This window comes from Takifugu rubripes, chromosome 8, assembly GCF_901000725.2.
Source record: "Takifugu rubripes chromosome 8, fTakRub1.2, whole genome shotgun sequence".
In the NCBI taxonomy this organism is placed as follows: domain Eukaryota; kingdom Metazoa; phylum Chordata; class Actinopteri; order Tetraodontiformes; family Tetraodontidae; genus Takifugu; species Takifugu rubripes.
The window spans coordinates 5,875,984-5,902,067 of NC_042292.1; the positions used below are offsets into that span (position 1 = coordinate 5,875,984).

General features: G+C 43.2%; 3 protein-coding genes across 4 annotated transcripts in view; 1 reads left to right on the forward strand and 2 right to left on the reverse strand.

The window, feature by feature from the left end:
- The window catches only part of LOC101070054 (sodium-driven chloride bicarbonate exchanger-like), a 28,193-nt gene extending 12,067 nt beyond the window's left edge, over window positions 1-16,126 (forward strand). Inside the window, exons 4-27 of one of the 2 annotated variants that reach the window (XM_029840268.1) lie at window positions 3,089-3,232; window positions 3,334-3,472; window positions 3,737-3,897; window positions 4,145-4,333; window positions 6,166-6,254; window positions 6,549-6,706; window positions 6,780-6,867; window positions 7,753-7,899; window positions 8,137-8,237; window positions 9,134-9,308; window positions 9,479-9,612; window positions 9,743-9,988; window positions 10,592-10,697; window positions 11,195-11,356; window positions 11,856-11,969; window positions 12,069-12,230; window positions 12,313-12,564; window positions 12,656-12,724; window positions 12,809-12,982; window positions 13,066-13,188; window positions 13,277-13,341; window positions 13,623-13,736; window positions 13,942-13,979; window positions 14,337-16,126. In XM_029840268.1, coding sequence (XP_029696128.1) covers window positions 3,089-3,232; window positions 3,334-3,472; window positions 3,737-3,897; window positions 4,145-4,333; window positions 6,166-6,254; window positions 6,549-6,706; window positions 6,780-6,867; window positions 7,753-7,899; window positions 8,137-8,237; window positions 9,134-9,308; window positions 9,479-9,612; window positions 9,743-9,988; window positions 10,592-10,697; window positions 11,195-11,356; window positions 11,856-11,969; window positions 12,069-12,230; window positions 12,313-12,564; window positions 12,656-12,724; window positions 12,809-12,982; window positions 13,066-13,188; window positions 13,277-13,341; window positions 13,623-13,736; window positions 13,942-13,954 — 3,125 coding nt within the window. In that variant the 3' untranslated portion in view covers window positions 13,955-13,979; window positions 14,337-16,126. Of the gene's footprint in view, window positions 1-3,088; window positions 3,233-3,330; window positions 3,473-3,736; window positions 3,898-4,144; window positions 4,334-6,165; window positions 6,255-6,548; window positions 6,707-6,779; window positions 6,868-7,752; window positions 7,900-8,136; window positions 8,238-9,133; window positions 9,309-9,478; window positions 9,613-9,742; window positions 9,989-10,591; window positions 10,698-11,194; window positions 11,357-11,855; window positions 11,970-12,068; window positions 12,231-12,312; window positions 12,565-12,655; window positions 12,725-12,808; window positions 12,983-13,065; window positions 13,189-13,276; window positions 13,342-13,622; window positions 13,737-13,941; window positions 13,980-14,336 lie in introns of both variants that reach the window. The other variant, XM_029840267.1, reaches the window with a different exon arrangement.
- Window positions 16,127-17,742: 1,616 nt separating this feature from the next.
- LOC101070283 (glucagon-1-like) lies at window positions 17,743-18,979 on the reverse strand. The gene is made up of 4 exons (XM_011606210.2): window positions 18,907-18,979; window positions 18,723-18,830; window positions 18,326-18,481; window positions 17,743-18,069 (listed from the first exon to the last, which is right to left on the reverse strand). Exons 2-4 carry the CDS (start codon window positions 18,812-18,814, stop codon window positions 17,943-17,945), a joined length of 375 nt encoding a protein of 124 aa, XP_011604512.1. The 5' UTR covers window positions 18,815-18,830; window positions 18,907-18,979; the 3' UTR covers window positions 17,743-17,942.
- Window positions 18,980-19,690: 711 nt separating this feature from the next.
- LOC101070513 (dipeptidyl peptidase 4-like) lies at window positions 19,691-25,780 on the reverse strand. The gene is made up of 25 exons (XM_011606211.2): window positions 25,469-25,780; window positions 25,296-25,383; window positions 24,908-25,003; window positions 24,323-24,414; window positions 24,127-24,201; window positions 23,999-24,051; window positions 23,790-23,859; window positions 23,584-23,704; window positions 23,360-23,514; window positions 23,133-23,230; window positions 22,894-23,023; window positions 22,720-22,758; window positions 22,499-22,597; window positions 22,342-22,412; window positions 22,204-22,257; window positions 22,009-22,124; window positions 21,766-21,918; window positions 21,435-21,504; window positions 21,164-21,358; window positions 20,940-20,994; window positions 20,650-20,749; window positions 20,512-20,570; window positions 20,354-20,426; window positions 20,186-20,259; window positions 19,691-20,090 (listed from the first exon to the last, which is right to left on the reverse strand). Exons 1-25 carry the CDS (start codon window positions 25,469-25,471, stop codon window positions 19,998-20,000), a joined length of 2,232 nt encoding a protein of 743 aa, XP_011604513.2. The 5' UTR covers window positions 25,472-25,780; the 3' UTR covers window positions 19,691-19,997.
- Window positions 25,781-26,084: the final 304 nt, after the last annotated feature.

The following is a 26,084-nucleotide window of genomic DNA, read 5'->3' on the forward strand; positions in this document are numbered from 1 at the left end:
TCAATACACATGAGAACAGATTCTTCATATCTTAGACTAAAATATAAACATATGAGTCTAACAATAATGACAGCAATAATAGCACAGGTGCTGTATATGTGCATGTGTTTGCCTGTGTTAAACATCACAAATGTATGTGTTTGTATGTAATGTTTTATTCAGTATAAGGAGAATGAAAATAAATGTTTGAGCGCATGATTAATTTATAAAGTGCTTTTATTATACCGACTAAAATAGAAGAAAGCACTTGTAACAGAGCGCGCTCTGGTGTCTCCTCCTGCCAGTCCTCTGTGTTACAGTCACTGCTGTTGCTGTCCCCATCTACACGTGCAGCTGCATCAAGGTGAACTTAAGGCACATTGCCTCTGTGTTTCTGTACCGAGGGAAACAGACAGAGGGTTTGTTTCCTATAAAAGGGCTGTTTTGATAGAAGCATAACAGAGGCCTGGCTCCTCCTCCATCTGCATCCATGTTTATGTTGCCAAGCAACGTTTGCTCCAGCATAGATGTCAGTTTTTGTGTCTGAGGCTCTGCTGATGAGCCATTTCTTTCATCTGAAGGACCCTCTTCCTCAAAGGATGATTGCTGTAATGGCTAGTTCTCTGCAGCATCACAGACACTGCCTCAGCACCACACAGGAACATATAACTCACACTCTTTTTGACAAATTAAATGTAATACTTTATATTGTTTGGAAGATTTCATCGCGCTCTATACTTGTTGTTTTTTCATGTGTTACAAAGCCATTCTATCTTTTTGTTTCCAATTCTTTTTTTAACTTACCATTTCTAATCCACTTATATATTTATATGCTATTAATTAGTTATATATATATTTTAGCTATATATATTTGCATAGCGGTGTTGGATAATCTGTGGAGAACAGTATGTAATATGCACTGTGTTCTACATCATTGCTGAAATGATTTAATCCTTATAGCCAGTACTGTGTGTATTATGATTCATCTGCACCACAGAGCAACATTGTTGTCCGGATACACTCGAAAGACTTTCTACATTAGCACAAACCCACACACTTTTTTCACTCAGTCATGCAAACGGTTGTGCCGCTGCTCAGAACACTCTAATTGAGGATTAATCCACTGCAGAAAGCAGATCCCTACAAATGCGGGTCTCTATTTCTAAGAAACACAATGATATACACTGACCTCCTATTGTATGGAACTCTTGTATTGTCTGTGTAAATTCTCAGTCATCCAGGTCATTGTATCCAAGGTAGTTTTGTATTGTCAAAAATCAGACTACAGTATATATTTTGGAGGGATAAGCTTGATATTTAATAGAAGCTTTGTATGTAGAGGTCATCGCTCCTTTCCTGCAGCTACGAGGATTAATCATGACAGTTTAGCGAGTCATACAAAATGATTGCACAAGCATCAACCAATGAAAAAGCAGTACTTGCAAAATACACGCAGAAAGACTCCAGGTTATAGAACACCAAAACACAAAATGTCACACGCTCTGCCGTGTGAATTCAAGGCACTAGAGTCACTGAGATGTTGCGGCATCAGTAGAGAGGAGGATCGACATTCGGTGACGTCAGCAGTAGTTTAGGCCTAGGAGCACAGAGCTATTTTTAATAAGGCCTCCACTCGTGAGTCAAGCCCATCCACTCAAGTCCTGACTCAGGAGCTCTGAAGCTCTCATGCGCAGTGTTCTTTACAGGCCTCACTGTGCAGGTTAGTCTCTGCTCTGCCTTGCAGATGCATAATTTATAGGAATGCTAACAGCAATTTGTTCCGGATGAAAACATTTACAGCCCTGACGATTAAATCCAAGCCGATACAGTTTTTTTAATACATTTAGTTTCCTTATTATCTTGTTTAAGAGCCCCCTGAACCCCTGCGTGGGAGGTGCTCTTTTTACAAATGGCAGTGTACCCTTAGATGACTCATGCTATGTCTGTGCTTTGCTTAAATCTGATTATTTCTCTATAAAGTGATTAGTTATGTCATGGAAAAAGCGAAAGCACTTCAAGGAATTCATGTGGGACAGACAAAATGAAAATATTCTCATTACAGCCTGCCAATAAATTTACGTCTGAATCTGCACAAAAGGCTTTACGTGAGCTTAGATTTGAGGTGCTAATGCGGTTCCCTGAAGGCTTTCTGGTGCAGATTAGATTAGTTCTGGTTGTAAGAGAGTGTAACTGATGTAACTGTGAAAGGTGTGCGCCCTGTGATGTCCTGGTAACCTGCGCAGGTTGTATCCTTTTTTCTGCTTGTTTTTGCTCAGAGGGCTGCTTTCTGTTATGGGCTAACATATAGCTATAATAAAACACTATAATAGCTATAATTAAACACTATATAGTAAAATATTGGTTAATGGATGAATAATCCATAATTTGCAATAATAGCAGCAAGTTGTCAGTGTACTTACTCTGTTGTAAAGAGAAGAGGTAATGTATGCGAGATCCAATTTGTTTGTGCAGTCATAGATCAGTTTTTGTAGCTCACTATTATTATGTTGCCACATTACATTAGGATGGACGCTATGGTGCCTCACACTGTGCTGCCCAATGTTCTTGTCATATCTGGAAGGAAGCAGCTTGTCCGCGCATTACAGGAGACGGTCAGCTCAGATTATCTTCATGCTCCTGCCCCGTGGATACGTGCCCTGCACACTGGCCCTGCCGCTTCTTTATTGCTCTAAAAAGAAAAACACTGCAAATGCAGGAATACGTAAGCCGTGAGGGAGATTGGTGATTTTTCTGTTTCCACTTTAAAGCACATGCTACCTGTGTTTCAATAGTCATTGTCCTGCTTTGTTTTAGTGAACAGGCTCAAACATTCCTACTAGCTCTGAAATGTTATTCCCGGTTTGTTGACCTCATATCGCAGACAGGGGATGAGGTCAGGATTCTATAGTATGTAGCCATCCCGCACTGACCAGCTCACACCTTTCAAGAGGAGGTCTTATATTTATTTTTCTTTTGGTTCGTTCAAAGATGTTGGATTTATCTTGAATGCAGCCTGATAAATGACACCCTGGGGAACAAAGACATCATTAAACTGAAGTTAAAGGAGAAACAGGAAAATCTGATAGAGCCTTTTGCCTGATGTCTTCAGGTCACCGCACTCTCTACATCGGGGTTCATGTCCCTCTGGGCAGGAGGTCACACAGACGTCACCGTCACCACGGACACAGACACAGGAAGAGGTCCAAGGAGAGGGACTCCACAGCTGAAGATGGAAGAGAATCCCCCTCACACAGTAAGATCCAAAACGAATAAAAGCACGATGATGGGGCATTTTATGTTGTTAATATTTGGTTGATTTTGCCTTTTTTTTATATAATTCATTTGCTGCAGCAGATACCCCAGCTCAGAGGGTGCAGTTTCTGTTAGGGACAGAAGACGGTGATGAGGAACACATTCCTCATGCCTTGTTTACTGAGCTGGATGAAATCTGCCTCAGGGAGGGGGAAGATGCCGAATGGAAAGAGACAGCCAGGTACACCGCCAGCCACATGGGCTGGGTCTGGCTCTCTGTCACACTTGTGTGTTTCATTTTGTCTGGCTGTAGTTTTATTACAAACCTGATGCTTCAGGGCTGTGCTGTGTAAGATCAGTTTTATATTAAATTACAGAAGTAAATGAAATAGTTAAAGATTGGAACCCTCCTTTAGGTTATGAAATAATACGTTTGGTGGACCTGTCAAAACTGTCTATGTTTATTGATGATTTGTCTGGATTATTTCTGTTTTCATATGTGCAGGTGGTTGAAGTTTGAGGAGGATGTTGAGGATGGTGGTGAGCGATGGAGTAAACCCTACGTAGCCACTCTGTCTCTACACAGTCTGTTCGAGCTGCGCAGCTGCATCATGAACGGTACCGTGATGCTGGATATGAGGGCCAGCTCGCTGGAGGAGATTGCAGGTGAACATCAGATATAAACAACATACAAATAAAACGGCACATGAACTACACAATTATAAAGTTAATTTCACAGACTCAAGCCAGTGAGTCTCAGTTTGAAACTAAGTTTCATAAAATAGTTCTGGGAAATGTAAATAAAGCTTAAAGAAACATGTATTTTATTTTTCCAAAAGTTGAGAAAAAACATGTATGGAATAAACATAGAAAAAGATGAGAATGATGAGAATATCTATGTGTTTTTAATCAGAAATGGTTTTGGATCAGCACGAGCTGTCCGGTCCTCTGGGTCAGGATGCCAGGAAGAGGATCCGCGAGGCTTTGCTCAAACAGCACCACCACCAAAACCACAAGAAACTGGCCAATCGCATTCCTATTGTACGCTCATTCGCTGATATTGGAAAGAAACAGTCAGAACCGCACTCCATGGACAAGAATGGTGAGCAAAGGGTTTGAAAACACATGCCTGCGCACCTCTTTTCTGTCATTTAACGGCTCTAATGTCTTGCAGGGTGAATATTGGTACACATACTGTATTTTATTCCCAGCGATCATAGAATTCTTTGCATGCTTTTTCCATTGTGTCCATCTGTGACGATTATTGCTGTTTGATATTTCATTGTCTCTTCTTCTTTGTGTTTTTTTCTGTGTTTGTGTATGTTCTCTGTGTTACTGTCACATTGCACATGCATGTCATACACCTAACCAGTAAATATGCTTTTTTGTCAAACCATGAAACCTATCAAGCCTAAAAATAAATTCCTCAAGACCTTTCCTTCCAGCAAGACCCCTTCCTTTTTGGCATGGCCCCGGTGTTTCTGTTGCATGACATGTCCCTCCACCCCTCCATCACCTCCAAGTTCCTCCCTGAGTGGCGGCCGCATGACCACAGACGTGTCAAGTACCAAACGTCTAAGTGTGCTTCAGGCAGTGGCCCAAGGCTACTGCCCCATGATGCAGAAGGATACTGAGCAGGAATTCTGCAAAGGCAACCAAAACTCTGACACTTTTACTAAGTTTTAAAAGCAATTAGATTGTAGCTGTGACACTAAGAGATTAAATATTTAATGAGGAGAGCATTATTATTAAGGATTGGAAATGGGTTCAATTAGAAAACATTTTAAAGTTCCTATTAGAACAAAACTGCAAACTGAACCGGTTCCTGTATTTGCGAGTCTAAAAGTGGGATATTAAAAAGACAATTCGGTAAGTTTTAAGATATTTTACGATAATGCTGTCTTCTAGTTGTCACCATTAGAAACCACTGAGATTCTAGTTGATCTAGAGCTCTTACTCTAAGCCTAAACAGCAACTCGTCGCTGTAGCATTGTAGATTTTGTTCATGGTGAGTTGCCTGAAAGGAGCAGTATGTAAGACCTAATCCTAAAATGGCCTGTGGTCCAGCCAGAATGTTCTCATTTTCGTAGCAAAGTGTCAGCCTGTAAATAATTTTGGTGTTTTGGTCTGTTGCTCCGCCCTCCACCGATCTACCAATCATCAAGTCAGTAGTGTCTCGGCATCCAGGTTGCCAGTTCGCGCTGAACTTCTGCTACGACTGTTGCAAATCACAAATGTCTCATGTTCATAAATCTTAAAGACCTCGTTATAATTCCCAACATCCGGAGAAATCCAGGAATAAAACAAGCATCTGTGTAGGAGATGCCTTTAAAAGGTGGAGATGGCTGAAAGATAACAAAGTTGCTAATTTTCTCCAGTAATTTTCTCCTTTGGTGAACTATGGCTAACGTAGTTCTAGAGGAGGCGGAGAGATGCTACGCTCCACAGTATTTTGATTGTCACTGCTCTACCAGCTTTGGCCACAAACTTACATTCTGCTCCTTTATATCTGTCTTAATTTTTATATATGTGGGAATTGTCTATTTCCCATAATGTTGAACATTTAATTTGAAACTTGGAACTTTCACTCACACAAGACATCTTCCTTCAGTATATGTTGCTACCAAGTGCTGTCACATACTGTACATTAGTACAGAATGCCTTGAAGATATTAAAGGAACAATCTTGAACATACTTTGAACTCAAAGTAAAAACAAAACGTTCCAAATTTAAATAGATGAGTTGTTTCACTTTGAAAAACAAATTGAATCTCGCCCTTCTTTGGGATTACTTTGTAAAGTTGAAGATTGTTATGAACAGCACCTGTTGTTGCGTTTTCAGAGAACATAACCACACGCTAAAATAACTCACTGGAGAACTCTGCCGTGTGGGAAAGTAGATTTCTGATCACGAAAACTCTGCTCTGCCTGACAGGCCAAACGGTTTCACCTCAGTCCCAGCCAGCTAACACTGAAGGCAAACAGGATGTCAGCCGAGAAAACAGCGCGGTGGACTTCAGCAAGGTGAGCAGCCGGACCCACCGCTGATTCCAGTGTTTGCCTCTGAGTGTGGAGAGCAGGACGCATCACCAAAGCTGTATATTTACCCAAGATGTGGTTACACCTCAAGTGTTCACGAGTATACTCTTACACTGGGAAACTGACTCGAATGTGTGTCTTCTGTGTTTCATGCGCCTGATTAGAGTCAGATAGAGGTTTTGTTGATTGTTATTAGGATGGTTTGCTGTAAAAATAATTTAATAAATCACATCCAGTGTGTCTGCATCAATTTTTTTTCTTTTTGTGCATATGTACCAGATTGATCTCCACTTCATGAAGAAGATTCCTCCCGGTGCTGAGGCCTCTAACGTCCTGGTGGGGGAGCTTGAATTCCTGGATCGCCCCGTGGTGGCATTTGTCCGCCTGGCACCTGCTGTGCTCCTGAACGGCCTGGCTGAGGTGCCAATCACCACCAGGTAATAAGGGTTATTGAAAAAACTGACCCGGGAATTCCACAAATGTTTCAAACCCTTGTTCTTTGTGCTGCAGGTTTCTTTTCATCCTGCTCGGTCCTCTGGGCAAAGGACCACAGTATCATGAAATTGGACGATCTATTGCTACCCTAATGACTGATGAGGTGAAGTGCAACATTTATATTGACACAGTGCAGCTAAATTCTCACCACATTTTTTAATGATCCAGAGCTGACCCCTAAATTTGCAAAAATATGATAAAGCTGGAAAACATGACTCAGCAACCAATAAATATCTACTAAGTTTGTAAGAAACAGTCAGGAAACCTTTTGGCAGCAGAATAACAGAGTGGGACATTTATCAGGGTGAGAGACTTTAGTGTGATAAAAGGAATCAGTCTCAACATACTTAATAAAGTTTTAGACTGCCTTATCTGCATGACCCTAAATCTTTTTATCTGCACATACAAGATGACACGGAATGAAAAAAATACTATCCCAAATACAATCTCTCACGAGCCATCTTATTGTTCATTTTATTAGTTTTTTTTATGCTTATACATGGAAATAAGTTTGCCTGGGGAGAAGGAAACCACCCCGAATTAGTCCATCTAAACCTATTACTCCACTGGAAGGCCACTCTTAGCTCACTTTTCCATGATTGTCCTAGACTTTGACCTCAGGGGAAGTCTTATGGGATTGGCGACTGAGACATTCAAAACTGTGACAGGATTTCTCACAGGGCAGCTATGAGCTGATGTTAGTGCCCATCACAGCAAACAGATGTGCTTTGCTTCTCTTGTAGCTGGTAGTTGTCCTCTGGGATGGGTGAAAATAGAAGCACGGGGATTGTCAGTCTACATCATCATACATGGGAAATGATTTCAAACACCATCAGACATGCCTTTCAGTGACTCCGTCCAAGAATAATTTTCCCTTTTCGGAGACTTTTTATAATGACTGTAGCTGAAAATGGATGTTGAGGCTGGAGACTTCAAATGACGTATATGGTACATAATAATGGGACCGATATTTTTTCACCACTCCCAGGTTTTCCATGATGTGGCATACAAGGCCAAAGACCGTAATGACTTGGTGGCTGGCATCGATGAGTTTCTGGACCAGGTGACAGTATTACCTCCTGGGGAGTGGGACCCCTCCATCCGGATAGAGCCTCCCAAAAACGTGCCCTCTCAGGTAAAGCAAATCTTTCTTGTGCTGTTGTTGTGCGTTGATGCCTTTTCCGAGGTTTCTCTCTAATCCCCTCCAACACATTGGCAGTTTTTCCCCTTCATTGTTTATTTTGATCAACTTTGAACGGCCATTTTGAATAAATCAACCCATTTTGATTTAAGGATTTGGTTTGATTTGTCAGAAGCGACACTCCTGTTTTTCTCAAGATGCCATCTAATGACTGTGATTTCAACAACACAGGAAAAGAGGAAGATTCCCCCAGTTCCCAATGGAGTAACAGATCTGGGAGAGTCAGAAGCACACGGAGGGCACGGTGGCCCTGAGCTGCAGCGCACTGGGAGGTAAGTGTGAGAGAGCAATTGCGCAATTGGGATGAGCAGCCCTGAGATCTCTAAGCTCCTCTTTGTGCCTCCTGTCGCATGTTTTCCTCCCACTGAGCTTTAAATTTAGTTCTTTAAGAATGCAGACTGCCCTACTGGTCCATCATTCCTCACACTTTAGCACCACAAAGACTTTTGCTCTGAATTTACACTGTATCTCCCTCATGACACACTCCATTCTTTAGAGCAGCAAGTCAGTATTAATTTTGACTGACAGTTGCATGTAGTGTCCTTCACTCTTGTTCTGCAGTAGTTTAACAACACCTGATGTGGAGAAATAGCTCCACCTACTGTTTATCATAATGTGCCCAAATTACCTCAAGCTGGTGACCCTTGCAATAGTCAACAACCCATATAGAGATTCTGGTATTAAAAGAGGCTGAAGTGAGTTAAAAGTCACATTTTAGCAAAAGCGTGTCAGAATCTTGTTTTGAGTTGTCTTATTGCGCATGATATCACATTTACGATGCTCACAAAATGAGTTCGATAAGACAAAATCCTTTCTTCGTAGCCACTCCCGATCATCATATTTTCATAATTCAGTAGCCACGCAGGCTTGAAAGTCTAGTGTCAGATATCAGCTTTCTCTTCCCTCACATCTCCTCCTCAACCACCACCTCCACACTTCCAGTCATGGTATAACCAGCCTGCTCAAAGTATGATGTCCTCCTGCCGTTGCCTTAGAAACCACCTCCTGCTATTCAGTATGGTCCATGTTTTTTTCATAGGAGTGAGTCAAGGATGGTGTGCATGAGTCAACAAAATCCATAAATGTATTTCTGCTCACTAAGACTCAAATGTATCGATGTATGAAGATCCCAGCTGCAGTACTTTAATCGTCCTCTACTTCACTGCAGGTTCTTTGGAGGGTTCATTTTGGACATCAAGAGAAAGGCTCCTCATTACCTTTCCGACTACACAGATGCCATCAGTCTGCAGTGTCTGGCCTCTTTCCTGTTCCTCTACTGTGCCTGCATGTCACCTGTCATCACCTTTGGTGGGCTACTGGGTGAAGCCACAGAGGGGAGAGTGGTAAGGGGTCATAATTGCTCCCAGTGATTACATGTAAGTTTTAGTTTCGTCCCTAGCTTTAACACTAGCATCCATTTGTTTGTTTTCCACTTTTAGTTCAGCAGTTGGAAATTAAACCAGCATTTTATCTTAGTCACGTTCATTCAGGACCTTATTTCCTGTGTTTCCAGAGCGCTATTGAGTCTCTATTTGGAGCTTCAATGACTGGAATAGCCTACTCTCTTTTTGCTGGTCAGCCGCTCACCATCCTGGGCAGCACAGGGCCGGTTCTTGTCTTTGAGAAAATCCTGTTCAAGTTCTGCAAGTATGCTGTTGTGACACGTTACCTGACATGCTCCTGGGTTCCTGGGCTGTCTGCGCCTGTGTTTTGATTAAACAGGGGTGCTTACTGCCACACTCCTGTTTGTTTTGGTGTGTCCCTGCGTTCCTTTCAGGGATTACGGCCTCTCCTACCTCTCTCTGAGGGCCTGCATCGGCCTGTGGACGGCCTTCTTCTGTCTCCTGCTGGTGGCCACAGACGCCAGCTCGCTGGTGTGTTACATCACTCGCTTCACCGAGGAAGCTTTCGCCTCCCTGATCTGCATCATCTTCATCTACGAGGCCCTGGAGAAGCTGATCCACCTGGGTGTCCACTACCCCATCAACAAAAACAACAACTTACAGAAACTTACGCAGTACTCGTGAGTACTTCTTTGCCCCTTTAAAGTACTTAAATCCACTTTTAATCTTTACACATTTAACAACTGAACAAATGTCTTAATGTTTTTTTCCACGTTGGTTATATCATTTATGCAAGTGGACACTATGAAATCAGATATTTTTAAAAGACTCATGTATACACTGTTAAACAACCTTTACTAGTTATGTACTGGCAGCTAGTTTTTAAACCACCCCACTAAAACCCATGATAAGCATGTTTGTGTACACGTGTCCAGCCACTTTAGCTGCATTATCATGTACATTTTAACTGCAACATCTTTTGTTTGGCGTTAGGTAATCCTTTTGTCAGGAGCATTGTGCATCTTCTTGCACTGTTTTTGTTGGTGGTTGTGTGAAGCGCTCCTTCTGTGATGTTCTGTCCTGATAAAGTGGACAGCAGGGGATGCTGGCATTCCACTTCATAAGATGCCATCAGAACAAGCCATTTCATGCAGATAGTTTGAAGTGTAGAAAGTGCCTTCACAGACATGCAGCTATTGTGTGTCGTGCCTATCAATGAGAAGAAAAATCAAAAAACAGCTTTAATTCCAAAGAGCTCATCTTGAAGGACATCTCTCCTCCAGGTGTGCATGTGTGGAACCCCAGAACCCCAACAATGAGACTATTCAGTTCTGGGAAGACAGAAACGTGACGCCCTCCCAGGTTAACTGGACTGCGCTGGAGGTCGCGGTAAGCATTCCTTGCCTTTTGAAGTCTAGTCAGTGCTGCATCTGTAGCCTTAAATGTGCTTAAAACTCTTGTGATTGCTATAGAAGCTCTGACAACAATCAGTAAATTGTTATATTCTGGCATTTAGATTTTTTTGAGAAGCAGCTTGAGTCCAGCCAGGGATTAGGGACGTGTGGGCAGGATTTCACAGGATTTAAGCGTGCAGATTGAGCATGCCGATTCCGTTTGGGGAGAAGATTCTCTCGCTGTCAGACACAAATCAGTACTGGCAGAGGTGGCGGGCTGTGACACTCCCACGCACGCTTGTTAAACAGGGAGGCTTGGTTCAGATCCAGATAGATATTCCATGGAGTGTGTAGATATTTTAAGCACCCTCTAGTTTAGTTTTTTTAAAATTCATCACTGACATTTATCACTGCCACTGCCTCTATTGTCCCTCTTATCACTATCTTCATCCTTCACGCATCACCCTCCTCATCATAACTGCGTGTCAGTAGGAGTGTGAGAAGTTGCATGGGGACTTTGTGGGCAGTGCTTGTGGCCCCCATGGCCCCTACATCCCGGATGTCCTGTTCTGGTGTGTGGTCCTTTTCTTCTCCACCGTCTTCATGTCAGCCTTCCTCAAGGAGTTCAAGACGAGCCGCTACTTTCCCACCAAGGCATGTATAGAGTCCCACAGAAGTAACACAGTAACACAGAAACATTTCTTTGTGCAGTGTTTGCAGACAATACAAGGAAATTGAGTCTGCCTCATTCGTTATAGGCTCCTTTTACTTCTCAATTTAGCATAATTCTGTTGCAACAGATTATTTTCAGTCTCTTGACTTTTCTTTCTGACAGTTTAACAAATACTGCCATCTGCTGGTGGATCTAACCCAAGGCGAACGCACTGCAGTGATCCCACATGTACTTTATCATTGGGACGGTTCTTAACGAGGGTTTAAACGTCTGTGTGACGCGGCGGCTGAACAGTGGTGTCGTACCGCCATCTAGTGCTACAAAATAATAATGCAGCCTTCTGTCGGGCAGACAATATGATTTCTACATGATAAAAGAACAATGAAGATTAGATGTGGTACATATACGTTTGCAGATATGTTGTACTCGACTTTTTTTTGTGTATGGTCTGGAAAGTATGACCACCTTTATTCCCTGCAGGTACGGGCCATCATCAGTGACTTTGCTGTCTTCATCACCATCCTCACCATGGTTTTGGTCGATTATGCATTGGGCATCCCCTCCCCTAAACTACAGGTTCCAAACAAATTCAAAGTAAGTCTGGTTGAAGAGCTGGAAATAAAAGGACGCCACCCCCCATTGAAAAATATCTACTGCTTTTTCCTTTCTTGTCTTGTCCTTCACCATTTGCAGCCAACCAGGGATGATCGTGGCTGGATTATAAACCCAGTGGGGCCCAACCCCTGGTGGACCACCATCATCACCTTCATCCCCTCTCTGCTCTGTACCATTCTCATCTTCATGGACCAGCAAATCACGGCGGTCATCATCAACAGGAAGGAGCACAAACTGAAGGTTGAGAAATCGTCTTTTTTCAATAACACAAAGATGTCGAGGGTTTGTCAAACCGATGGTGTCATCGACCCCCACTCTGCAGAAAGGCTGTGGCTACCACCTGGACCTGTTTGTGGTGGGCGTGATGCTGGGCGTGTGCTCGGTGATGGGGCTGCCGTGGTTCGTGGCGGCCACCGTGCTCTCCATCTCCCACGTGAACAGCCTGAAGCTGGAGTCAGAGTGCTCGGCCCCGGGGGAGCAGCCCAAATTCCTGGGCATCCGAGAGCAGCGCTTCACGGGCCTCATGATCTTTACCCTGATGGGCTGTTCCGTGTTTATGACATCCGTTTTGAAGGTCAGGGAGGATGGTTACGTGTTTCTTTTCAATTAAAACCAAAAAATAAACAGTCTTCATTTTAATCTTAAGACCAAATATTTGTTTCCAGTTTATCCCCATGCCTGTGCTGTATGGAGTCTTTCTCTACATGGGAGCGTCCTCACTCCGAGGCATTCAGGTAAAAAGCTTCCTCCTCTTCCTGCCCTTCATTATTTTACTTATGACTGGCTAGTGGATGCTTCTTAAACCTCTTCCTGTCCAGTTTTTCGACCGCCTAAAGCTGTTCAGCATGCCAGCCAAACATCAGCCGGACTTCATTTACCTTCGCCACGTCCCTCTGAGGAAGGTGCACCTCTTCACCATCGTCCAGCTCAGCTGCTTGGTTCTGCTGTGGGTCATCAAGACTTCCAAGGCAGCCATTGTGTTTCCAATGATGGTAACTGCAGTGCTGGAGTTTGACTGCATGTACTGTTTAACAGGCGTCTCCTTTGGCTGACAGAAGCGCTTCCTCTCTATCAGGTCTTGGCCTTGGTGTTCATCCGTAAGCTGCTGGATTTCATCTTCACCAAACGAGAACTGAGCTGGCTGGATGACTTGATGCCAGAGTGGAAGAAGAAAAAACTGGAGGACGCACAACAAGAGGTGCCATAGAAGTATTCAGCATGAGCCAGCTGACAGTAACTTTGCCACCGCTGTGACAAACCTTCAACAGTTTGGTGTCTTCCCTCAGGAGGAGCACAGTATTATAGCCGAGGAGGAAGGCATCGTGCAGGTGCCAATGGAGGGAAACTACAAGTAAATGACGTTGATCTCAAATCATTTCCAGTCATTTCTTCACAAAGTGTCATGTGGTTGTGGCCTGTTGTGCCCTCCGCTGTTTCCCTAGTGTTGATATTACTGGTCTCCCAGATGCATCTTAATATTTATGTTGTAGTGCTGTGGAATTTCTCATCTAATCTAACAACCCCAACTGTCTACTCCGACCTGCGGCATCAGCTTTGATCTTTCTGCGTGTCACAAAGGTTGGCATGGAAAGAAAAGCAATCGTTGTGTTTTGTCTGTGTGTGTTTGTAAAGGAGCGACCCGGCAACGGTGAACATCACAGACGAGATGTCTAAAGGATCTTTTGGAAACGTGTGGAAGAGCGTCAACCCGGCCGAGCCCACCAAGAAGGAACCGAACGCTAAAAGGTTAGCCTTCCCTCATCCTATAGCTTTAATGTGTTTGGAAAGGAAGTGTTTATTATTGAAAGGTTCTATGGAAGTTACATGTTTTTCCAGGAAACTGAGGAGCTGGCGTGTTTAGACAAAAGCAGCCCTGCCCTCTTTGATATCCCACAGTGTAGACTAACATGCTGTCTCCTCCTTGCCTCTCTCATTCCATTCCACCCCTTAGCTCCCCTTCCTAACCTCTTAGAAGCTGATTTCCCAAAGGTAAGTTGTTCCCATTACCCTTCAGCAGCATGGAGATTCTGGCCCTGTAGTTGGCTGGTTGATGGTCCCGCTTGATTATGGCATTAAAAAGGGAAAAAAAGTGCTTATCCTGCATCAAATGATGTTAGATAAATCAGCATGTCCTGTGTGTGCATGTATGCTTTTTGAATGCGTGTTACTGGACAATTAATCACTTTTAATACCATAAAAAATGTGGAAACAGAAAAATATTGGGATTCCTAAAAACAACAACAATTTGCATGCTGTGTAATTTAGCTGTACGGATCGTTCACGAGTTCCAGTGCACGTGCAGGTTTTATTTCATTTAACATCCAAAAATGTCTTCTGTTTCTGCAGTAATTCTGGTGGCAGTGAAAAGCGACACAAGCGCCGGAGGCATGAGAAAAGTTTGGACAGGGAGACGAGTTTGTGATGACACATACTGGTGGTGCCACTGTGCTGTCAATCACTGCATAAAAAAAATCTCTCAAAATTGCTATACCGTGCCACACGCCACCACCTTTGTACTGTGCTACACTGTGTTTTTTGTCATGTACGTCTGTGTGCAAACTGTGTAGAACTAGAAACATTGTTAGAACAGTATTAACACCAGAAAATGAGACACATCTGCGTTCCTCTTTGTATGGAATTCTGCATTCGGTGATACCAGCAACAGAAGGAAGCCACAGTCACACGATGACAAGGTAACTGCTGTTTTAATGGGCCAATGAAAACCATTTTATGGATTTTTTAAATACACTTTATTTGTATTTTATATGTTTTTTGTATTTTTCCAACAAATACTGCAAGTTTGTCCTTTTAAATCCTCCCACAAAAGTGTGGGTTTAGCACGCGGTATTTAATGCTGCTATTAGACTTTAAAAAAAAACCTGAAGTACATATTTGCCAATAATAATAATATTATAATAATAATAATGATGATAATAATAATTTGTCCACAGGTGTCTAATGGGATTTCACTTCTTTTGAAAGTATTCAATTTTATATATTCTGTACATTTAAATGTTTATGTGACAGTGAAAGCTCACATCACTCCAGAGTCGTGTCCATTACATTTTTACGAATAAAGGTCCGGAATGGTTGTAAGAAATAGTCTGGAATTTTGGGAAATGCAGTTGTAGGTGAGAAAAATGCTAACGCTAATGTTAGCAACCTGCTAACTTCAGCCAAGCACAAAGATGAAAAACGGCTGATCAGAGGTCAGTTAGTGGTGGAAACCTTGATCTTGTACATTTTGACGGAAACCGTATAGAAACACAATTTTAAAATGTCAGCCATGTCGTGGTTGAAAGCTAGTGACACCTTTAACCTCATCACTTAGATGTAATAGGTATTCATCATCACATTTTACTATCACCAAGAAATTTAACATTATTTTTCCTAAAATGCACTATTCTTTTGTGGAAAAACTACTACTAAAGCTTTGGGGTTCAAGTTAGCATGTTGGCATATTTCAGTTACATTATGTATCTGCAGCTGCTTGGCTTTAAAAAATAAAACAAATGCAAATCCCGGGTTTAAGGTGACTGTACAGAAGGTTGTATGTTTTCCACTTTCATACTCTTGTCAGTAAGTGTCATCCGTCAATATCTGCTCTCCTATCCGAATAACCCTCAATGTGCTAGCATCAGAAGCTAATTGTTTCTAAAACTCCTGCATGATGGTGGAACAGACGTGGCTGTCTGGCTGCAGGGACATGGTTACTTCTAGAGATGCAATAAAACCCCTTTTCTGGGAAGGGCAACATGTAATAAATGGTAAAGAGTCTTAACAATGTATAATACATAGTATATTTTATTCATGTAAAATGTTACTAATATATTGCTAATATAAAATCAGTGTTTAAGGCAGTTTTTTTTTGTTGTAGATGTTATTTTCCCATTGTCTAATGGATGGTTCCTAGTTGATTACAAAACTATTACCTGGGTCAAACGTATATCAATATCAAATATTTTGACCACTTCTGTGTGGAATTCTGCCTTAAAGTTGGTAGTGATAGCTGTACACTTTCTGTTCAATAATTTAAGTCACCTGTAAAGAGAATTCTCAGTTCAGATCTGTTGTTATGTGACTTGTTTCATGAGAGAGAGAGAGAGAGAGAGCATAAATAAAGATGTTCAACAAAATCCTGCTTTACTCATTCCTATACTCACTCTTGGCCACACAGAGGTCAGAGTTCAGGGCTCTACAAATGCTCCTACTGTGTATGGATATATTTCCCATCTTATTGCATCTATTCCATGGCAGACATTGTAGTCCGTGTTCTTTCCCCAGAAACACATATACATTGAATAATCTGCTCTATTGCCTCTATAGCAGGTGTAATTCACGACCAAATAATTAACGTTTGAGTAAAAACCCCGGAAGAACTTCCGAATATCCAAGTCAACTTGAACGCACCACGACCCCTTCACCTCTTTCTTCTGGACAGGCGTCATCGCTACAAACCACACAGGCTAACAAGCTAATTAGCTGGGGGAACTGGCTGCGACCTGCTTTTGAAGCTACCAATTACAAAAAAATTAGAGAATTAAAATGTCTATGAAGTCAGCTTGTTTGTGTGTGTGTGTCCTTTTTCTTGATTCTCTTGTTTCTCTTGTTTTTATCCTTTGTGCTACCTAGTGTATGAAAAGTGCCATATAAATAAAGATTGAATTGAAAATAGTCGACCCTAACGACGAAAGGGAAACAACACGTTGCCTCCACGTTAGCGTCAGCGTAGGTTCGTTTATATTTTGACCAGAGCAGCAACTTCCAATATTTCCGCATTTAATTCTATTTTAACTTCAAAAAGGGCGACCCGCAGCTATTATAATTATTCTTTATTTTCAGTCCGTCAGCAAATCACACTTGGGTCGTAATTAAGGGCTAAAGGCTTCAGGAAATGCGACGTTTATGACGTAGCTGATGACGCAGTTGTTTACTTTTGTCGTTGGAAAGTTTGTTTGTTTGTTTCCTTTTGTTTCGACGTCACATGTCAAACTTTCCTGGCAACTTTGTCTTTGTTAAACTTGGTCCTTTAATAATGCCCGCAACATTTTTGCACAGTGGATTAATAATATTCGATCTCATTATTTCTTACCTATTCCTATATTTTTAACTTTTGAATTTTTTGAGTATGTTTTGTCTTTAGAAAACATAGAAAATTCCTTGATTTAAAAAAAAAAAAATCTTCCCTCACTTGCACTGTAAAAACTGGAAGAGTCGCTTTTTTTTGGTATTTTTATAAAGCGGTAAGTAAAAAAGACATTTCAACACACATTGCAGTATGGCTTTATACTCCTGTGTATGGCTTTATACTCCTGTGTATGGCTTCTGCATGCAGCACTCAACGGAAGGCCTTGGGGATTGTTTTATTGGTCAGCTTGTCTTTTCTTCCTGCAAAAGAAAGAGAGAAATCAGGTCTTTTGTGGGAACAGAGGGATCAGATTTATCACGGCGTCTTGCTTTACCTCTCCCCCGAAGGTTTGGAGGCCATCACCCACAGTAAATATTCTTTGGCCGCCATGGAGTCCAGCACCTTGTTCACGTCGCTGGTGAAGGTTCCATCTACATGCCTCCTGTTGAATGCTTCCACTCTCCTGTTTGTCTCAGATCTGAGTCTGTATGATATAACGGGCCATTTAAACCAGTGTCTGACCCCCACCCCCACAGAACCAAGTGATTGTGTCTCCGTGATCATTTCGTGATCGGTTGAAATGCTTGTAAAAAAAAAAAAAAGAATAATCATCTCACGCAATCATCACATATCAATCAACAATTTAAGGGGATTTATTTCAACACAGCCACCAGAAACATCAAGAAAGTTAGCAAAGAAAGGAGGGAAAAAGAAGTTATGAGGGGATGGAGTTGATTAGGTCTTTGACCCCAGATCTCTCTGGTCATGGTGGAATCAGGGTTTCAGGAACGGCACCGGAGGGAGGAGAACGGAGAAGGAACAGCCTACTCTCTTCGAACTTGTCCAGCTTTGAGCCTGGCCACAAAGTCTTTGATTGCCTGGTCCTTGAGGTAGGAGCTCACGTCACTGGTGAAGGTCCCGTCAGCGTGACGCTTTTCTGCTGTGCTGAAACTACAGAGTCACACCCACTGAGCACCATGCTCTTTTTTTCTCATCAAAGCAGTCAGTAGATCAACAACAGATTTTTTTTTTTGACGTAAACATCCCCCCCGCCCATGGGGTTGCTATGAAAAACAGATCAATCAATGCCATCCATCCGCCTATGTTATCAATAACCACATAACAGCCAACTTTAGAGAACAATGCCACACCAGAGACTTTTGGCTTTAGGTGGTGTAATGAACAACAGGAATGAAACACCACTGACCCGCTCCTCTTGTTGTTCATCAGCCATCGGACAAAGTCCTGCGCCTTCCTGTCCTCCAGATATTTGCTGTAGTCGTTGGAGAAAGTCCCCTCCGAGTGCCTCTTCATGTTCGACAGCTCCCTGGAATCGTCCTGTAATGTGTCATCAGCAGCCAGACTGCCAGAACAAGAACATGAGTTATTTCTCCGCAGAAATACACACTTTAATTATCAATTATTCTCATGAAAGTTTGAAGTGTGTTACATGAAAGGTGCACACCTGCACCTCCACAGCACAACTGTTGACTTTTCAGAAAACTACACATCGTGTTCCCATACGCACACATGATATTGTGTTTTAAACGTCATATCAACCTGGTTCGCTCAGATATTCTGTTTTGCTCAAAGATGAGTCTAACCTCGAGCTGTCGCCGGTCTCGAGCAGGGGAACCTGCCAGCTGTTCTGAATAAAGCCGAGAAGCAGGAGGATACCAGCCAGGGAGCTTCTCATGATTAAAACCTGCAGTCTAGGCATCAGGGTTTGAAAATCAATTAAAAAATAAGGTAAATCTGTCGTAAACTCTTCGGTAAAAGAGAACTTACGGTCCTCGTTCCGTCCAAAAGAAAGATGCTGTTAGTTCCACCGCGTCTGCATCTGTGGTCTCTCCTCTGAGGTCTTTTATACGGCCATCGGAGAGGGACGGGACCGGTCAGGTGGGTCTCTTTTACCACTCCACCAGACCCACCTGTTACTCTCGACCCATTAGTCGCTGCCACTGGCCAAATCAACACCAGCCGCATTTGTCCAGAAAGGGAAGAGTTCATTCATGTGTGATGCCAGCTGGTACTTAGGTGTCAAGATCAAACAACCGTGGCTCATCCTGTTAAACAGAGAGCAGGGAAGATGCTCTAATGTGCTACTGTGTCATCACGATGGCCAGTGACCCGGGGGCCGTGCAGCACTGCAAGGGACTATTGAAGGATTCTTTCTGATGACGTTTAGACAGTGGGAAAAATTGGCAGTGTTTAATTTTCACCCTTTTACCTGGGTCTCAGATCAGTTGTGTTGGTGCAGGACTAATGCAGTCGGAGCAAACAACTACCAGAAACTCTAATATTGGCATGTTCACATATCCAAAAATAACACTTATTTTCATATAATTTCCATCAATAAGCTGTTTTCTTCCTGTTATTTCCATTATTATGTATAATTATAAAAATCAATTACTTTCAAGTCATTTTTTAATAGTAGTGACAAAGTTAACAAATGATTAACAAATTGCGGAAAAAAGCTACATTGCTTTCGCTAATCATTAGCAACGAGCTAACCGTTTAGGCAGGACGATTGAGCATTATCACCACTACACAACAATAATAAGGGACTCATTTCAAATAATAAATTCAGATATTTTATTTTACAAAGCCATCATCATGTCAAATCTTCAACACACAAAATCAGGGACACACTTTGTCAGAAAGCATAATTATGTACAGTTGCGTCACAAGTACCGGTAGTCTAAATCACATTTGCTTGAATCTTCACATTATGACATACATTCTTTCATGTAATAACTGAAAAGTTCTCTGGCAGACGCAGAACGACGCGCCCGCTCTCCCACAGATGATGTTCGGACATTTGAAGCCGTGTATTTCCTTTCCAAAGCCTTTGCCTTCGTAGGACTCCAGAGGGGCTCTCATGCAAAGCACCTCAGTAGGAAGTGAGTCATGTGGGTGTAGACGTGTTGATAAGCAGAGTCGGACAGCGCGTGATCCTTGTCTGTGTACCACTGACGGCAGAAGGGTAAAAATAGGAGTGCATCTTCACGCACATGTACTGTCTTATCAGATCAAACTGTAAAAAGCGATTTTACAGACGTCTTACCATCGCTTCAAAGTCCACCTGCTCCTCCACCAGTGCCTCGGAGATCTCAGCTGCTTGTTGGAAGTGCACATTATCTACGAAACAGTTGGGAAAACGTTTAATAACGCAACGTTGGAATATGTCGGTCTTCCAGCACCTGTTACTGTTGGCCCACGTTAGAAAACTCACCATCGGCTGTTCCGTGTACTAAGAGATACTTGACTGAATGGAAATTCTTGGCCCTCTCCGTCACTGTGGAGTTCTGCACACAATTTGTGTTTAGAGTCGCCGAAATAGGTTTTACCCAGGCAAAAGACAAGCAGCTTCTCTACAGGTGTGAAACTTACGCTGTAGCCGAGAGAGTTCTCCGAAGGCTCCATCATGTAGCGCTCTGTGTAGATGCTATCTGCAATAAAGGCCCCATAATTACACACACACTACATTAGACCTAGAAACATTCTTGCAATGAAGATGGTGGAAATTACCATAATAGACCCATTTAGAGACGGGTGCGACTGCCATTCCACACGTGAAGACTCCGCTTCCAGACCCTAATGCCATTGACGTCACGTAGCCGCCATAAGACTGTGAGACACACGCAGGGCTTTAGTGTCCCTAATCTTAACACCAACCTTTGAGTAAAGACCAATTGCACTGACAGTGGGGTTAAATATTAACTTGTTTCAGACATTTACTGCACTTCCAGCAACAAAATACCACACGTGACAGGAATTTTGTGTGCTTTCACTCTTCCCTCTGGTTCTTAACAACGTACCCAGCCCCAGATAGCAACTCTGTCTTTGTCGACGAAGCCCAGCTCGATAAATTTCCTAAACACAAAAAGAACTCAGTCAAGGTCCTTCCAAACCACTCAGTGATGCTGAAAGGCATTTCCTGTCAAGGTTTCCAGGACTTTCCAGGCACAAAGTAGCCAGAACCGGTTCTGTCAAGCTGTTCTGGGTGCTGTTGACTGAACTAACCCGTTGTCACTTTACTTACCTGGCTGCTGCTATCTGATCTTCCACCTCATAGGTTCCCAGACGTTTGTAGATGGAGTGCATTAACTTGTCGCCTTGGTAACCGCTTCCCCTTCCATCGAAGCTGGCAACAATGATTTTCTCAGTGCTGGCGAGGTAGGTGGCCCAGCTCACCTGGTATACGTAATGTACCTCCTGACTGCACGGCCCGCCATACCTGCAGGACCAAATTCATCAAAGTATTTATGCACAAACAGAATATTTTTACTGATGGATGATTTCAAATAACGTACACATCTATGAGTAAAGGATACTTCTTGGACTTATCAAATCCAGGAGGTAGAACCAACTTGTACCACAGTTCTGTCAGGAACAGAGACAGATGTAGATAGAAACATGTTTTAATGGTGGAAAGATACAGAAAGAGAATGTTTCATGTTCTTTGTCTGCTATAGTGGGATATGACAGCTCCCTTGGCAACCACATTGTGGACCATATGCTAAAGGGAATGGCTAGTTTAGCTCTGACATCATTGGTGTGCTGGCCCAGTATCAGCAGAAGCTAATGTAAATAACTATGGAATATCTTCTGTCGTGGGTTCGGCTTATAAAAATGTCTACTTACTGTATCCGTGAAGATCGAAGGTGTCCCTCAATACTGTGGGCATTTCAATACCAGCTATTAGGCTGCTGAACCTATCGTTGTTCTCCAAAACAAGATCAGGTTCACTTCCATTATCAATAGTATTCACGAGAGAATAGTAAGGTATTCCTGGACCTGTCGTGTACAATGGAAGACAAATGAGGACAGTTCTTAATTTTAATGTGCTGTGTGAAGAGAAATGAAGCAGAGATGTCAGGAACTGACCTCTGCAGCTCAGGAGGTAGAAGGAGGCATTGTGGCTGAGCAGGGCCGAGTTATACTGACATCTTTCTTCATTTACTGAGCAGGTGAGACAGGTCTTTTTCAAGTCTTTGGACAACCTGAGGAGTGTGAGCACAGACACGATCACGTTCGTGCTCTTTCAGATTTAAAGGCTAAACATTTGAGCGACAGCCTCACTTGTAAACGTTCCTTCCCCCTGGCCTGTCACCATCTTCGTTACTTGAATAATAGCTGCAGAATGAGGTTGTACAGTAGTAATGAATTAGTAAAGAAATGCGTTCATTTGCTCTTCATGAAGGTGAGATATTAGCTTACACGCTGTCCTCGGTTGCTTTTAGGATGTCGACGACCTCCCACGGTCCAGAGGTCACGGGTGTAGCCGTGCCCTGCAGGGACAAGCCAGCACAGATCATGCATGTGTGTGTGTGTCAGAGCGGTGGATACACACTGCTGTCCCGGTGAATAAACCCACATTGACCACGTGATGGAGGTGTTTGTACCCAGAGGAGTCACTCATCACAAGGTAATAGCTCTCCCCGCCTGGGACGAAGACTGGTTCCGCTGGAGAGAACTGTGGACGTGGGTTTGGTTACACAAGATGTGAAGAGTTTCTGTGCCTCACCGCAGTCATTTTGTAAGATCTCTTTACATTAACGCGTGTCTATAAGGACTTAGAGAATGCGCCATACTCACCCGCCCAATCCACCCACTTTGACTGTTAACTTCCAGATCCTGAAAAAGAAACAGATACTTTTTGGTTTACGTTAATCCTTATGATGGCGGAACAGTTCTTGTGTAAGCGTGCACGTGGCTAAAGAAGGTTCACAGGTAGCAGCTGCTGGTGCCTCAATAACCACATGATTTCACCTCAGCAGGATTCCAGTGGGATCCATCAAAGCTGTAGATCTGTAGGATGAGGTGTTGTTGTACTCTCTTCAGCCACTGAACAGCGATGCGCTCATCCGTCACCCAGGTGACAGAAGCCAAGTAGTGTTCACTGAGAGCGAGAATAAAGAGCGATGGAATTTCCTACTGTGTGCCTGGTTTCCATCTACGGCGCCCGGATAGAAGCTGATAAAACATATTAACAGAAGCTGCTTCGTTACCTCAAGCGGAATGGGGCTGGAACAACAACCTCAGAAACACGCGTTGTGTTATCAGTATCCACAATGAAGAGTTTTACAACAGGATTGGGAGTGCCCGGCTGCACATAAACAGGAAAATACATCAGATAATACAAATTACACCACTCATTATAGCCGTGATAAAAACTAATAAAACAATAGAAATGCACGCTCGTCACGGTCAAGTCACCAGTGACTGGATGTTCTACCTTCGGATAGGGGATGGAAACAGTGGTGGGGTACTGGGACTCCCCAAACCAGGTGTACTCGATGTGATGGACCTCGGTGTCATTGGACTCAATGTAAGCCACATGCTTCCCTCCAGGTGACCACCAGAACCCCTGGCCCGATGAGAACATCTCCTCTGGAAGGAGGGCAGGTGTGAAGGTAAATGCTGACGTTGACAGCTTTTACACCACAATACTCCACTCACCTTCATACACCCAGTCTGGGACCCCATTAAAAATCAGGTTTTCCATGCCTGTGTCGGTGACCCGTTGTGGTGGAGCTGTAGGACTGCTCTTAACATACACATCGTTATTCCACACAAATGCCTGAAAACAGAGTGAGAGGCTGTCATCTGGAATCGCCGCCTCAAAGATCGTTTGGTACCAGATCGGTTCTCAGTCCAGGTTTTACCATTTTGTTCCCCACCGGGGCCCAAGCAAAGTACTGGACTTCATCAGGAATGTCTGGCATGAGGAATTTGCTAAAGCAAAGGTACAGAGTTCAAGGTTAAAGGCAAACACATCTCCTTTTCTTTGCAAAATCCAAACACAGGGTTTGTAGGTTGTAGGTGACTAAAAGCAACTTTGAGGCACAAAAATGAGGAAAGCAGCGGCACTTACTTGGATTCTCTGTCGTAAAGTGAGTATGTAGCCGTGAAAGAATGCCTCCACAGCTAATGAGGGACAACAATCGAAACGTTACAGGACACGGTGGCAGAATCTTTTGCATGAAAGTGAAAAGAAAGTACCTTGGAATAGTTGCTCATGAATGCCACATATCTGCGATCAGCAGACAGCTGGTAGTCATCGGCCTCTTTTTCTCCCTGTGGGGGGGGGGGGGGGGGGGGGGGGGAAGCAAATCTGTCACCCACAGCCACACCGATTTGGGAGGTTTTGTTGTCTTCAGGCTGAGCTCGTGCTCCATATTACTGAAAGAAACCTTACAAACTTGTCTTTGCTCAGGAACTCTGTGGAATTCTTGGCAAGAACATTGTGCAAGAAGACAGAACCCTGGGATTTCCTCAGATACTCGAAATCTGTGGAGAAGGATGAGAAAAGCATCTGTGAGATCTGGCAACATTATCTCAATGCTAAAGTGGAACTGCCACACCCGTGGGCTCACGTACAAACAGCTCGCTTTACACACACTGTGGTGCCAAAGAGCCTGGATACAATTAAAATCTGCATTTGGTCTAATTCTGTTTACTGTTTACTGTTTACCTTACGACTTGTCCTTCAGGTTTAGAGTAATCATCACAGGTTAACTGGAGAAGGTGGATTCATTTCCTGAGCTTGCAGAGCCCTGTTTTTTTTTATTTATTTATTTATTTTTGGCCCATCCGCACCTTATCAAACCCCTGCCATGTGTTTTGTGTGGTTATTACGTTATTAAATCATCCCCCTACATATCTATGAGCAGCATTGGGGTTTCAATAAAAGTGAGAGAGTAGTGACGCAGAATGCAGAGGGGTTTCTCGGTGCATCTTGAAGATCAAGCAACATCCTGCCCCGTTAGGGTTTCACTCTGACCTGATATCCACTTCAGGCTGTAGGACGTCGGCTTCAGGGAGGCGTTGAAGACGTCCTGCAGCCTAAAATATGTCCCGCTGTCCACGCTCTTGTCCTCTGAAACACACGAAACGCAAGGAAACGTGCAATCTGTCAAAGGAGTAAAGGGCAGTGATGGGGTCATCTTGAACATATGATGGCACGCCGGGCAGCGTGTGTAACTGGAAAAGTCAGTCGTGTGAGATTGTTATGTAATGCAGCAAATACACCACATAACCAAAAATATTCGATTAAAATGGACGTTATCAGCCGATCGTGCGCAATGACGCGTGCGTCCTCGTCTTTCCGGACGCCTTCATCTTTGAAAGACAGAAGAATGAAGGGAATTTGAAGGGAATAACTGACTCACCGTTCAAAAATATCACCGTAGGTACCGTTATCAGCACAACGACCACAGCAAGCCCGAATACCCCCAGGAGCACCTTCGCAATGGAGACCTGCCCGAGATGAGAAGTGCCAAAAGTTGAAGACCCTGCACCCAAAGTGACGCCGGCAGGTAAGCGCGAACAAGCCCCCACAAACCATTGTTTTCTGCGCGTATCCGAAGTGCGTAACCAAAGTTCTTCAGCAGTGCAGCAACTTCGACCCAGCCGCCGGCGCCGACTCCACCAAAGTTGTGAAGACAGCGGTTTGGCAGTTCTCTATTATCTAAGTTTCAAAGGTGGGACAATAATTGTCCGGCGGAGTAAAGTTCGTCTCACACATTGAGTGCTGCTCCAGCTGTTTCCAGCGTAGTGCCTGCTGGCTGCTTTATTTACAGACATTCATTCATACTTTAACACGACAGTGAAGGTCCTCCTTATGGTAGTGTTTCAACCCCAGCACCCGCAGATGTAGAGGATTACACGCAGAAATGTTCCTAAAAGTAAAACCAAACCGAAAAATCCGTTTACAGAAGTTAATAATTTATGTTTTTCAATGCATCATTTCAAGATAAAGCTGTTTAACTTGTTGCAAATTGTTAAACTAGTTTTTGTGCTCTCCAGAAAGGAGAGAGTTGAGGTCAGAGGGTCTGAGTCGCCCCTGGTGGGAGGCTGCGATAAGAGAGCAGTTTACATGGGTTTCAATCTGCGAGAGATGCAAACAGCTGCAATGCCCCTTTTTGTGCAGAATGAGTGTTTTTACATAAACACCTTGT

What these genes read in the sequence shown, in the direction of transcription:
- LOC101070513 (XM_011606211.2), bottom strand. An exon ending in AAAGTGGGTGGATTGGGCGG is followed by an intron (nt 22,598 to 22,719) that starts GTGAGTATGGCG and finishes CCACGTCCACAG; the next exon opens with TTCTCTCCAGCGGAACCAGT. An exon ending in AAAGCAACCGAGGACAGCGT is followed by an intron (nt 22,258 to 22,341) that starts GTAAGCTAATAT and finishes CTCATTCTGCAG; the next exon opens with CTATTATTCAAGTAACGAAG.
- LOC101070283 (XM_011606210.2), bottom strand. Translation starts at nt 18,814, where the DNA reads ATGAGAAGCTCCCTGGCTGGTATCCTCCTGCTTCTCGGCTTTATTCAG. An exon ending in GAGACCGGCGACAGCTCGAG is followed by an intron (nt 18,482 to 18,722) that starts GTTAGACTCATC and finishes TTGTTCTGGCAG; the next exon opens with TCTGGCTGCTGATGACACAT. An exon ending in ATGAACAACAAGAGGAGCGG is followed by an intron (nt 18,070 to 18,325) that starts GTCAGTGGTGTT and finishes GTGACTCTGTAG; the next exon opens with TTTCAGCACAGCAGAAAAGC.